At 37.7% G+C, this 14,560-nt stretch overlaps 1 protein-coding gene across 2 annotated transcripts in view; it reads right to left on the bottom strand.

Annotated features, from left to right (window-relative positions):
• The window catches only part of BRINP3 (BMP/retinoic acid inducible neural specific 3), a 186,356-nt gene that overhangs the window by 156,882 nt on the left and 14,914 nt on the right, over nt 1-14,560 (bottom strand). Inside the window, exon 2 of one of the 2 annotated variants that reach the window (XM_054576450.1) lies at nt 12,865-13,150. In XM_054576450.1, the coding sequence (XP_054432425.1) occupies nt 12,865-13,100 (236 nt within the window). In that variant the 5' untranslated portion in view covers nt 13,101-13,150. Of the gene's footprint in view, nt 1-12,864; nt 13,151-14,560 lie in introns of those variants that run through there. The other variant, XM_054576451.1, reaches the window with a different exon arrangement.

Below are 14,560 nucleotides of genomic sequence, written 5' to 3'. Positions count from 1 at the left end.
CTGACGTGTTCAGCGCACTCCCTACTCTCACGTGGGGGCTACCTCCTTACCTCTGAAAGCTGAACACTTCTCCTTCATGTCTTATGTTTCAACTCCTTGACATCAGCCAAGTAGTAGCCCACATCTCTGTGCTTTAGGAATGGAACCAGGTCTTTCAAAGGCAGCCATTCCGCTGTACTGACTTGAATTCTCTATTTATTTAGCATCAAGTCAGAGAGAGGGTATTGACCAAACATGATAAATATTTTAAATGGATTTATATAATAGTGCAAATTTTTCTCTCCATAAATATTATGAACAGCAACAGACAGATCAATTACTCTTACCATGAGGAGAATTACACCTTTACATATTTGGCAATTTAACAAAAAAAATTGCTGATCATTTTAAATTAAGTTTTACCTATGTTTTATGCTATATTTATTTATCCAATGTAGCACAGTTAAACCATTCTCAAGATTATTACAAAAGAATGAAATATTGTCTTTTGATATTTTCCTATTCACAAATAAATTTGTCAAACTTCACTTCCCACATATCCCGCAACTGTTCCACCCCTGGGGGGAAAGCATATGCGCACACAGAACTTCTGTCATTGGTGCTAGACATGAGTTTTATTTTTGATTATTATTATGGTAACTTTTTTGTCTCAAAGAGTTTTATAATTTTCTGTTACTGAACCCAATTTTAATCAATGTAAATTAAGTTTATGTTAACCTAGCTTCACTGTTAACCTTATCCTGCTCTTTGACAGACAATGCATCCTAAACTATAAATTATATTTAATTTCTTAATTGGTGAGAGTTCCACATACATGATTTTTTTTTTAACTAGGTACATGTGTGATCTCTTTTTGGATTTGCTCCAACTTATTACAGATTTAAAAATATTTTCTCCTGCCTCTTCCCATGGAGGATAACTTGTGTGTGTATAAAATTCTTGAGTCTTGACCTTTGCCCTAAGTTCTGCTGCATTAGCTATCCATCTCCACGCACGGTGGCGTAGCCGAAGTTGGGAGCCTGGCATAAATGTACTGCCGGTGACTGCGGCCTGGTCCCAAAACCATGAGTACTTCCCTGTCCCAGTCTTTTCATATCCATCCAGAGACCTCAAGTCCCAGAAGACCACCTGGTGTTGGCAGAGGGGCATTTAAAACGGGAGACAGAGTCTTTGCATGCAGAGTAGCAGCAGCAGGGAGAATGGGGATGAGTGTGGTCAGCGTTAACGTCACCACAGGGGTTGCAGGGATGCACACACGCTTTTCATCAGGTCGCGGGAACCCTGCGATGGCTTAGGGAAGCGCCCGACTGCACACCACCGAGAGACGCCTGATAGAAACTCGGGTCTAGAAATTCCGCCCAGCACAGGGCCGCCTGCCGATCCCCCCAGAGAGGACCCGCAGCCACCAGCACAGCGGCGTTACCTGCACGCAGCGTCTTCAGAGCTTAAAGGTTATTAGGGCAGGGGAAAACCACCACAGGGAAGCTCTAAAAAATACCACAGGTCAAGGGAGACAAAATCTCGGCTTCTCGGGGATGACAGTTTCAGAAAACCACCTTTAGAAATGATACCCCTTTCTAACGTCAGAAGGAAATTTCGGAACTGTGCCAATAATATGCAAAGAAGTATGTAAGAGGGCAAACCTCTTTAAAAGAACACCTGCAGGAGATGAGGAAGCCAGAGCGAGGAAAAAGATGTCATTAAAGGGATGATGGATGAGACAAGGGAGGCCTCCAAGCGAACCAGAATCGCAATAATAAAATACAAATCGGATTGAAGGCAAACACAAACAGACCTGGCACTTCAAACAACCGCAGCAAGACAGGGAGGAAAATACTGGGAAAGGTCTCTTAGAGAGGAAAAGAAAGAGATTTAAAATAATGAAAGCAAGGTGATAGTTTGAAGGGCAGAAAAAGATTGTGCAGCCTATGAATCAGAGGTGCTGTAGAACAAGTTACATACATAGAAAATAATTAAAAACTCAGATGAAAAGCTTCTTAGATGAGTAGAAAAGAGATTTATGCTTGGAGACTGAAATGATTTAACAATTTCCAGATGATACCAAGGACTTAAAACAACAGATAAATGCTGGCCAATACACAGAGACTGTCTTAAAATACGCATTTAACACAGCTCCTGAAAATGAAGGAACAACGATTTTACATCTTCCATCTCCAGCAACCAATTTACTTCAACAATGAAGAAAGCTGAAAGAGCGCCAGAACTAAGAAAGTGAGTGCCAAATTACTTGGTTAAAAGAAACTTACATTTTTAACTTACAATGGCAATTCCTTCTATTATGAGTCAGCAGCAACATACTTAACGAGGCAACGGTGCGTATTATGAGAAAGGGCTAACGTCCTACCCCCGCACTGGAAAAGTGAACTTGAAGCCAAATAAAATAAAATGAATTCTATGAAAAGAGGCTTAGGCAACATGGAATGTTGTATAACAGCTAAGTTGGCAAAACCTTGGCTTGACCTTAAAGAACTATACTTGTTAGAATTATTTCCAAATCAATAACCATTAGACCCAAACAATGTTGATTTGTGCCTTTCTGAAAGGTAAATGGCTCAAACAAAATCGTTGCAATAAAGTCTTCCTCTCTAACAGTATCCATTTCAACGGGAAGCCAATAAATCTGATTTTCATGAAAAGCCAATAAATAATGAAAAGTCAAGCATTTTATTTTTAATCAGCAAAAATTTAAATACGTTGTCAGTATTGCAAAGAAGTTCTGTGCTTAGTCATTGATATGTATAGTATGTAGTTTCAAAAATGAAGAAGCATGCATTTCTTCAATATTACAATACAACATAAGAATTCTAAAAGTTTATATGTATTCTTTAGTTTGCAAATGTGTAATAAAATATATATCTGAATCCAGAGGATAACCTTCACAATTATTTCTGAGGGAAGAAATAAAATATTCCCAGTCTCATCTTTATACTCCCATTCCCCTCAAATTTTTTTTAAATAGAGGTGTTGCTATGGCAACATTAAGTGTATAATGTGTGTGTGATTTTCATGTCATGCAGTATAGTTTTTACCATTCTACCATCTTATACCGTATGGGAGAGCATGTGGCCTGATTAGATATGTAATATTAAGAAGTATTTATATTATAAAATTCAGAAACAAGTACAATTTTTAAAAATATATAATCTCAATTATGTGAAGTATGTCCATAAAAAGTACTAGCATGAACTATATACCAAAAGTTAAATTTGGTTGTCTCTGGACAGCACGTGTTTCTTTCTTATCGTGTCAGCGTTGGTCACCAAGTATAGATGCTTCCTTGAAATCTGACTTTTAGCTGAGGCTAGGTGGATCACAGAAAGAAATGATTCTCAAACATCTTGAGTTAGTCACTTTGGCTGTTCATTAGTCACCTTCCCAGCCACCAGGTTTAAGAATGAAAGAAAGAGAAATATTAATACTGTGACTCAAACAGAAAGCCATGGCAGACAACTAGATAGCAGTATCGCTGTGGGGGTTGCCATTTACTCTTATAAACAAAGCAGAACCCCAGTCTCAGAACTCAGTAGACATAGTTCAAGTTTATACCAGCACAATACAGGCGGCGGTCGGGGGAGGCTCAGACCTTGTCCCGATACAAAGCTAGGCCATCACCACCTACATTTCTTTTGACTGAGCTAAGATTTATGCAAGGGTATAAAAAAATAGGCTGAGCATGCCTATTCCAGATGGTAAAAGTCAAAGGGTGCAGATTTGGGGGAAAGGAAGAATACATGCATAAAGAGCAGTATTTAAACTGTATAACTGAAATACATTTCAGTATTATATGTGACTTTCATTTATCAAGACTTTGCTTCTTAAACCATTGTAGGGGGTAATATGTTGCAGTATTAACAAAAAGCCATCGTTTAGTTTTGTGAAGCAAGTAATTTATTTGTTTGGTTCTTGCTTTTGAAAACCAATCTATAAAATGAAACAGTCTAACCCTACTGTATAATTTGTAAGAAATGAAATTAATGGTGCTGTGAACTATCAAATGTGTTGATCCTGTTCAGGTGACAGCCTTATAACGTTTTTTTCTCATAAAACTTATACCTGAGTAATATGTCGGATAGAACTATAGGTTAACGTGGTAATTACTAAAATGTCTCAGGAAATAGGTAACTTATGACATGTTATGGATTATTCCTCAGGCTAGAATGTTAGTTTGAGTAGCTATTTCTAAAAGGACAGTACATTCATAAACTCTCACGAATGTATTAACTTTAAATAAAAGCACTTCTGTAATTTTAATGAAAATTTTTTTAAATAATATACTCAGTGTGACTATTGCTTAAATGATTTTAAATGCATTTGATATTCTATGTGCCTAGGTTGCACTCAATTATTTATATGCAAGTTTAAGAGATCATTTCATATAAAATTTAATTTTGAAAAATTTATTACTTTTCTTAAAAACAATAATTTTAATATATTATTAAACTGAAAAAGAGCAATGATTTTCAATAAGAAAAAACCTTACAGAAAAAATGAATTGTCATATGCATAAACTTGCAAATAAACCATTTTCTTTCAAGAATTTCCTACTGCATAACTGTATTTGTTTTTCTATCTAATGCAAATTAAGTGAATATTAATCTACATTATTATTCATTTTCCTCTAAAATGTCACTCAGAAGCTCATCTGCATTTCTAAAAGAATTGAAAAATAATAATTTGTGCAAAAACCCACAAGCCCTACTGGGCATTCATTTTTAGTATAAAATAAAAACCAAGTAATGCTATTGAGAGATATGTACTGAAGGTTAAAGGCGAACCCAGGAACAAAGCACATTTGAATTCATTCATACACAAATACACACACAAATAGAAAGGGGGATGCATTGGAAATAATCAAAAATTCAAATCACAAATATGCAAATCCCAACAGATTTCTATAAAACAAAACCTTTCTCTCCACACCTTGTTACAGCTCTCATTCACACACAAGTCAGATTTTGCCTCACTAAACACAGTTTTCACACTTAAAGTCCAGAAATTACATTTTAAACACAATACGGAAGTAAAGAAATTCTCCTGCAATTGGAAACCATATCCAATTGCCACTCAGAAATATATTTTTCAGATTTCCAAAGTTACTTTGGAGACTATAACATGGAGCTAGCTGGCAATCTGTGAATTCACAACAGTCTGCCCACCCTCTGGGTCATTCAAAAATTGGTGACATTCAGAATCCACATCACTCACAAAAAGTGAACACTATGATTTTAACATATTACCCTTTGACCAAGTAAAAAGATGGATCAGAAAGCTCCATCTTTCTGTGTCTGCAACTTGACAATGAAGGAGCTGGGGGTTTCAGGGCTGACCTTCCAAACGAGGGAAGAGCTATCCACCTCTGCTTGCAGATCTCCCGCCTGCTTCAGGAGGAAGGAAGGGAGTGCTTATTAAAGCGTCCATCTCCGCAGGGCTGATCACAGGCAGGAACTGCTTCTGTGCCTCTCAGCCAATGTCTCCTCTGACATACCTGTGCAATGCCTGCATTTGCCATGAGAATAAGGACAAGAGTGGAATTGTCGCAGCTTAGCGTGGACCTTTCATGAGCTGAAATTTACCAACAATTCACAACAATGATTATATCTGGTACTTCAGACTATAACAGATGATGACTTGTGTCAATCCATTTGCGAATACAGTTTATTATATTTGCTTTTAATATTTGTAAGAAATGCAGACTTTATATGAACCATGTAATAAGCATAGATTAGATAATAACCAAATCGCATTTATTCAAAAGAGGAGCTATAGACTAACAAACATTTTAGAACACGTTTTGTTAACAGGATCACTCCTAAAGGACTGAGACATTAGAAATATCGTTCCAAATTAGAACTAAAGAAAGCGGAGAACTCTAATTTCACCTTGTGACTACCCTGGCCCACCTCTTCATCATCTCTCCATGAGACCGCTACAAACGTCCAGCTGGGGTCCTGGTCCTACCGTTACTGGCTCTCTAATCCATCATCTTCACAGTGCCAAGTCATCTTTTAAGAAGTGCATCAGATCAGCCCATGATCCTCCGATCGTAAACTTTAACAAACTCTCCTTGTATTTAGAATCCCACTTGAACTCAGCTCTGGCATTACAGGAACCCAAGATCCAGCTTCTGGATCTTTCTAACTTCTTCTGACGCCAGGTGCGCAGTCCTCCGAGCCTTCAAGCTCTTTCTCTGGTTAGCAACCGCCATCTCCTCTGCCTAGGAGAGCCCTTCTTTCAGCCTTTGCATGGCTCCTGCTTACTTTTCAGACCTGAGTTCAACACCCACATTTTAGAGATAGCACTCCTTACTGTATTCTTGATAGATTCGTCGCATTGGGCCAACAATTGTTTTACAGTGCTGTCCATGAGCTGCGGACACACACTCACAGTGCCCTCGGCAGAAGGACAGTGAAACCTTGACATCCAGACAGCCCGGGGCAGAACCAAACTATTATTCCTATAAACTAGAGGATGAATGGGAGGCCTGAGTGCTCTGATGGGAATGAACAAGAACCAGGCTAATGGGTACGGATGCTGGAAGGTACAAGCCCACAAACTGTAGCTCTTCCCAGGAAGGCGCTCCTAACGGTCACACTTGTGTATACATGGATTCGGTTATCTTGGGGTCGGGTGAGTTCTCACTCACCTGGAATATTTAAAGAAAGGGTTGACGATCAATCACTTGACAGTGGTATTAGAAATGGGGGTTAGAAAGCATGTCTTAAAGATCCATAGTCTGAGTAGGCGAATCTTAAGGGCATTTTCAATCCTTAGAATCTTTGATTTTATTTAAAAAAAAAAACAAAGTCTCACTTCTAAAAAAATAACTGCATAGAATGTTATCATCCCTTTGTTTTCTTTAATAAACACAGAAAGTATTCTTACATGAGATGAATTTGATGATGACTGTAAAAGATTAATTTTCATATAATGGTTAATCTTCGAGAGAGTACATTTTGTGAACAAATATCTTCTAAGTTTTCACTGAGGATGTTTGTTTAGATCTAATTTTCTGTTATGCTTTAGGATAATGGTCATGTGTTTCTTTAAGATAATGCAGCACACAAGGCCACAGCAAAAACAGAGCTTTGCTGGTTTGAGGCCAATAGGGGAGGTAGTTTAATTAGTCAGCTGCTATTATCTAGTTAAGCAGACAGCCAGGGAAAGGGCTGCTAGAAATAGGGTGTGCAAACAAAGGGCAAAGCCACGCTCTCTGCCTCTGTCCAGCTGCCACAAAGGAAGGGACAGGCAGCCTGCACATTGGTGGCAAAGGGAGAGAGAATACTAAAAAGGTGGAGACAGACAAAAAAGTAATCATATGCCAGCAGAACGTGTGTATATATTGGGATATTGGTGCCTTAACAATAAACTTGTACATAAGTTACCTACTTTCACATATTGTGAGACCTTCTGCTTCTTGACTGTCATTAAAATATTCAGAGAACCTTTAATAATTCTTCACTAGTAACCGAAGAGCTTGAAATTTTCACCTTTGCCTATAATCAAAGTTTTTGGCTTTTACACTTAAACTAAAACAGTTAATTAATATTTTCTTAAGTTTGTTGATTTAATAAATAATATACTTTTTATATTGCCTTTTTCATTATAATATATAGAGAAGCAGATTAAAGGAAAATTAAGCATATATGAATCATCCTCTGTGTAGTTTTTCCAGCCAACGTTGGTAGGACACCCATGTATCACCATAGGTCACCAGAGTCTGCGAGGCAAACCCCACGGATGCATGTTCTTTTAGGACCTGTCCTTACCAAGAGATAAAAGCAAATGACTGTGTTTTTTAATGTCCATTTCAATATACACAGTATACCCACAAGGAAAAATAAAACAAAAAACAATCATGAAGAGGTATTATCACTTAGAGCCTTTTTTCTTTCTTTCTGATTTTAAACTTTGCATTTATGGAATAGTATTCAATTTAAAAAATATATATTAGCCACCCAAAAGCCCCAGAAACAGTGATAACAAAAGAAAACAATATTGATAATTCTGGTAATTGTATCTGGAAAAAGACCACAGAGATAATAACAGTGAAAAATTAGAATGCTTGGTAAGTTGGAACCAGAGAAAGAAAAATAATCAAATAAATTATTTGTTTGAATGCCAAAAAATCAAAATTGTTATTTTCTCTTCTGCAAATAATTCTGTGGACTAGCAGCCCTGTTCATTTTCTCCTTTTGATAGCAATAAATGTGAGTGCACTGTTAGACTAAAAATTATTATTTATAAACTCTATTGTTACAAAGCATGCCTTTTACTTATAATCATAAGATTATATACAATCCCCACTAAGGACTAGCTTTTCTGAAAGTTAATTATATTTCCCAAAGTCTTAAATTAATATTTCTATTTTATTCATGACTGAAATATATCCAATGTCCACTAAAGTATATTTAAAGTATGAATTCATATGTATATTTGATTGTGAGTTAAAATTAAATTTTAAATTTATAAAATGGCTCAATCTCAAAATTAGAGACATAATTTAATAGAGTTGTTGAATAAATGCATTTAATTAAAATTTAGTTTACTTATGTATAAAATCGCTACCTAAAACACTCTTCTTAACTTATCGCTGCACTATAAAGTGTGCTAGCAAACTAATAGAATGATTTATAGAAAATTAACCAACTAAGAAAAATAGCTTCCTTTTCACTATAGACACTGCACTGTCACATATAAGAAATAAGAACGAATTCAAGCAACAGGGAGAAGTTATAGAAGTTATGTTTAAGAATTCATGAACAGAGTAATATGAGAGATTCTTAGATATTATTGTTTTTTAAGTATTTATGTGACTTTTGCAGAAGACATAAGAATGAAGATAGATGAATTGACCACTATTGCTTCCCCCCGTCGCCACACTCCTACTTTTGGAGTTTAAATAAATATAAATTTTGCCTCTACTTAATATTTTAAAGGTCTCACTCCTTCTTTAGCTTGGCCTTTATTTTAGGGATTTATTCGTATCTTCTGATTTTATAAACTTAGGTGATTTAAACTTAATCACTATCATTCATGTTAAATATTGTATCTTCCAAAAATATATAGTTTCATGTTTCCATGCAATTTCAAAACTATATTTATAATTTTATAGTTAATTCTATAGGTAATGGTTATTAATGTGGATTTTATTCTTACTGATATATTTTACTTGATTTGCATTATTACCTCGTGTTGCCCAAGTTCTTTCTCTTTTTGTGTCCTCTCCTCGCAACGCTTTTCATAGATATCACATTGAGAAGACGGAGCGTGCCTGTGCGCACACACTAGTGTGCGTGTGTGTTGGGGGGTTGGAATCACAAAGGGGGGCTCTCCTCCACTCAGTCTTTATGGCACTTCTTCAATTCCTTGTTCCACCATCTTTTATTTGTTCCTTCCTTCCTCTGCTAAGCATGGTCGCCCTACAAGTTGACCAGCACACTGTCATACACTGCCAGCCCAAAGGTGCCATTACAGTTTTATTTTATTTATGACATGTAAAGAGAGCGCCATCAATACCTAGGTTGTGCTAAGAAACGGAGGGTGTGAGACACTTTTCTCCATCAGCTCTTTGGTTGCTGCGACGCTCTGATGTGCAGAGAGAGGTTAGGGCTACCCCGTCAATGGGGGCCTGTGGTTCCAGGTAACCGTGTGTGCACTTGAGTCAGCGATGTGGGTCCCTCGCCCAGCGCTCCTGGAAGACTTCTGTGGCCTGGAAGGAACCAGGCATTTGCTGGTGAGTGTCCTGCTAGGGGCGTCTCTACAACACAATCACCATGAGCGGGAGGCTCCTGAGGAGTAAGGGGCTTCACAGCGGACAAAACTTCTCCAGGAACAGTCTCCTTTCTAAGAGTGAGCACATACTTTAACTGCCTGAGCTTAGGTTCTATTTTCTGTTTTTAAGATTTTATTTATTTTTTAGAGAGAGGGGAAGGGAAGGAGAAAGAGAGGGAGAAAAACATCAGTGCGTGGTTGCCTCTTGCTCTCCCCCTACTGGGGAACTGGCCTGCAACCCAGGCTTGTGCCCTGACTGGGAATCAAACTGGTGACCCCTTGCTTTGCAAGCCGGTGCTCGATCCACTGAGCCACACCAGCCAGGGCTAGGTTCTATTTTGAAACTTCAGCTAAGAGAGAAAGATGGTTGAAAATCCAACTTTTAATATTTAACCAAATAGCCAGTTAAGTGTTAGCAAGCTCATCCTAGAGTCTTCAAGTCAATAATCTACTCATAAAATAATTACCTCTTGAGTCACAATGTGGTTTCAGACCAAAATTGAAAAAATACTTCACAATACGTATTCATTTCAAAGTACAAATGTAAACCTTGTTAGTTGATAAAAAACGTATCTTTAAAAAAAAAAAGACATTTCTTTTTCTTTAAGCCCTTATTATGATCTTACTAATGTTCGGCTATGATCTTCTTGTTGTGTATCTGAGACAAAAAGGACAATATGACTCAGGAGAAGGAGACAGGTAAAGAAAGACAACTGAAAGAGGTTTGATCTAATTATTTTAACAGGCTTAATATGTTTTACATTCATAACTGACACCTTTCAGAGACTATGTCAACACAATGCCCTGCATGAAATAGCTTATATGGCAGCAGAAATAGGCACTAGTAAAACTGTTCTGATCACTTTGGAAAATTCCGTGGTCTTTTAAAATTATAAATGTACTGCTTAAAGTGGAAAAATATCAATTTTCCATGTGTCTTAAGCACAAATTCTATATTAGAGAGCAAACATATGTGAAACCAAAAAAAAAAAAAAAAAAGCAACCAAAGCCCCAAATCATGTGTGAAACAAGCAAAAAAAAGCAACCAAAACCCCAAACCATGGAAAGCTATTCCAATCCTTGGGTTGGACATTGTCTGATATGTCAAAAATAAAGTTTACTTCTCTGGGAAGATCTCAGAGCCATTCTATTGGATGGAGAGGCAAAGAGAATTCTCTGAAATTTAGGAAAATACTAGTTAGAAAACTGAAATGCCTCATTCTGGCAAAATGAAAGGAAGCTCCAAGACTATATTGCAGTGTTTATTTCATAACCACCATCAATGTTAGCAGCACCATTAGGCGGCGTTTCAAAGGTTGCATAAGTGAGTCAGAGTCTGGTCCAGGCTGGAGACAAGGACATCTTATTCCATTGTCTACAAACAGACAACTTCCATACATGTTTATTCAAGGCACAAGGGTAAAGACGTCGGAAAGTTGAAAAGTATAGGACTAATAAAGGCTGTCAGGAATAGAGTCTCATGAATTCTAAAGAGAATATGTGAGCCTTGCAAACCAACTGCAAAGTGTTGTTTTTTATCACCTTTCACTATGGCGATCCAAGTAATTTTAATGCCTCTTTCATCCAGCCTGGAACCTCTAAAAACATGCCATGCCATGTCTGCAACTCACAACCAGTCAACTGATAAGCCAAACTCCAACAATCACACGCAGATTATACCTCAGGCTTCCCAAGGGAGATGTCAGTAGTCCACAAAAACATACTCTGCATCCATTTGTTGACACGCCACTAAACACCCTCCCACAGAAGGCTGAACTAGAAGACATTCTTGCACCTTGAATTCAAGGGGCTTCCTTTACCCAATCTGTGCAGGGAAGCGAGCTAAACCAACAAACACATGACAAGGGATAGAGCTGGAGTCATAATATACTATTTCCTACTACATGTCAGAAATAAGTTCTTTAATAGTTGTCATTCCATTAAAAAAAAAATGAAAGAGTCCGTCTTTTTTGTAGACTTGCGACAGTGTGCTCTGGCTGCCTGGACTAAGAGATTTCCTACACACACCCCCACCCCCACCCCCACTCACCCACCCCCCAGGAATTGTGTGATGCTCCATAGGACTGGTTTCGTGCTCTCAGGCTCTTCTGTAAACATGCATTGCAGGTAGAATTTAGAAATTTCTCACAGGGTTGGGTAGAAGACTACATACAGACCAGAAGCACGGCGCCCTCTGGTGCACATACACAACATGAAATAAAACACATCACAGTATTTACACAGATACAGACACACAAATGCAAAGCGAAGTTTTGCTTCTCCTTCTTCACCAATCACTGAAAACCATTACCTCTCTCTCGAAGAAACAAGCCAATCAAAACTTGCATCAGACATTCTCTATTGCATAGGTCAGTACAACCTGATCCATTCAGGCAACCACTTGCACAGTCCTCTATTTAAAGGGTCTGCTGCGATTGCGGGGCACGCAGTCTACTGGATTTAATATACGACTCCTTTTGTGTAACTTATTTGTACTGAAACACAGAAGAGTAATAAACATTAAAGGCCATGTATCTCAATCCCCTCTACTTTCTTGGCCTTTGCTTTCAGGACCTATTTATCTATTCTTTTTATTCCACTGCCATTTCTGCCAGCTTCTGAATGCATAATTACCTATTAGATTAAAAAAAATTATGAACTAACTCAACTTCCAGTAACTAATAGAAGATACCATTTCCATTTAAGCTCAAAAAAGGTAACAGCATGGTATAACGTAGAAAGGAACCACTGTTCGAGAAAATTCACTTAACTTCTACTGTTCACAATGATGAACTCTATCTCAAAATTAACTGGAATTTACTTGATGGCAGTGAACCATTCTCGAATTTGAAAAGGACACCCAAGTGGCCACCATTATCTCATTGTTCCAGAATATGTCACACCTATGAGAAATACATTTACATAACACAAAGGCATCGCTATTATGGCAAATGTAAACAATAACCCTTCTGACCGGAATGCTTTCCCCTCTGAAACTTTCCCTTAGAGACACTTACTTAAATACAACCCTTAGGCATGTATCTCCGTATCGGCTTTCCCTTTGCTTCATACCTGTATATCTTGTATCGTGTGCTAAATCCCTGCCGGCTTCTGTCCACAAAGTCTGTGTACTCCTGCGAGCGATGGAAGGGCCCCTTATCAGACAGGAGCCAGTCGAAGGGGCTCGTGGCATGCTGATCGGAGGCAGCAGCAACCGCTAAAACCCAGCAGTGCAGACTCAGGGCTAGCCACTCCCACAGAGCCATCAGACAGGACAGTTCAGCGCCGGCTCTGCTCCGCCATGTCATGCTTCCTCTGGGGACTTAGGGCCGTCATTCTCTTAGCTTTCCCTCAACACCTAGACGAAATACACAGGCGGTTAGTTAGCCCCACGCGGGTCTCTCTAGCAACGACGGGGTTGAGGGCTAATCCTTTTTTTTTAAATCTAATACCATGGTTGTAACTTTGACATAGCAAAAGTGAATAAGTAAACCCAAATGATATCTTTTTGTCGACTCTGTATCCCTTTTATGCCGGTGTCTTTCTGAATGTTTTGGAAAGTAAGTCACGAGGCGCAGTGAGCCTGTTGTGAGCATGTCTCACTGGCGTGTGTGAAACCCACATGCAACGACCAAAGGCTGTGACTGAGAATTCTTTTCTTCTGCTTACATGCTTTATGCCATGGAACACATTCTGAATGAATAATAAATGTTTCATCATATTTTAAGTCATGGTATAAGTTTTAATCCTAAGTGTATTTTATTGTTGAGCAATTTTAGAAAAATGCTTTAAAATGAGTTGAAGGTATTTAGGGAGTTATTTTTATAACAAGGATAAACTGGGGTGGAATAAAATGATGGGTTTAAGAATACATACATACATACATACATACATACATACGTGTTTCTACCTGTGTGAGTGTCTCTCTCTCTACAGGTAAACGACTGACTGGATGAATGTGTCCGCGGGAGTGAAAACAGAGGTGCCTGTTTGCTCAGATTCTTTTTCCCATTTTTCCAGTTAAAAACAAACTTTCCTGATTATTTAAACTGAATAGAATTAAATTGTTTCCAGCACCTTTACAAGATTTAAATGTGCTCCTCTGTGTCATTCATGAGATAAACAGGCACACCTACCCAAGTCACATACATACAGACACTAAGACAGTACAGATTACCCATAAGCTAAGAAACTATATATATGAATTTTATGAGCATTCAAAACTCTAGGACTGTATTTGTGACTAATTGTATAACAGGTTATTTTAGTTTCTGTTCTGTGGAAAGTGTAAAGCATTCCAACAAAGGGTTTTTAATGTAGTTTTTCTTTATTCTTTTTTTCTTTCTTTTTTTTTTTTTTGCACCCATGCTGTTGATTGCTAAATGTAATAGTCTGATCATGATGCTGAATAAATGTCTTTTTTTTTTAAATAAAAAATAAAAAATAAATAAATAAAGTAAGCAGAGGTGTCACCCCAACGTGGCATAGCACCAGGGCCTTACACACAGGGGCTGATGTAATGTTGACACGCCACAGAAGGACTTCCACACATACTTGAATTCAATTCTCCTTTCCCTCTTCACCAATTTTTCCAATATTGTTATTTCTATCACATAGAACTATGCAGTATATAAATTCTACCAATGAGAAAGTTTGGGTTATGAAAGTTCTTAGCAAAATCTCTTTAGAAAGCAATCAAAATGCACAGTATTAGGTAAAATATATTAATTATAGTAGTTGTCATATTTCTCTCATGTTTGGATTAGGC

Source organism: Pteronotus mesoamericanus, unplaced genomic scaffold (assembly GCF_021234165.1).
Source record: "Pteronotus mesoamericanus isolate MK-2021 breed Mesoamerican mustached bat unplaced genomic scaffold, CSHL_Meso_final contig_347, whole genome shotgun sequence".
Classification (NCBI taxonomy): domain Eukaryota; kingdom Metazoa; phylum Chordata; class Mammalia; order Chiroptera; family Mormoopidae; genus Pteronotus; species Pteronotus mesoamericanus.
The sequence above is the reverse complement of the archived record's forward strand: the minus strand, read 5'-3'. Positions and strand labels throughout refer to the sequence as shown.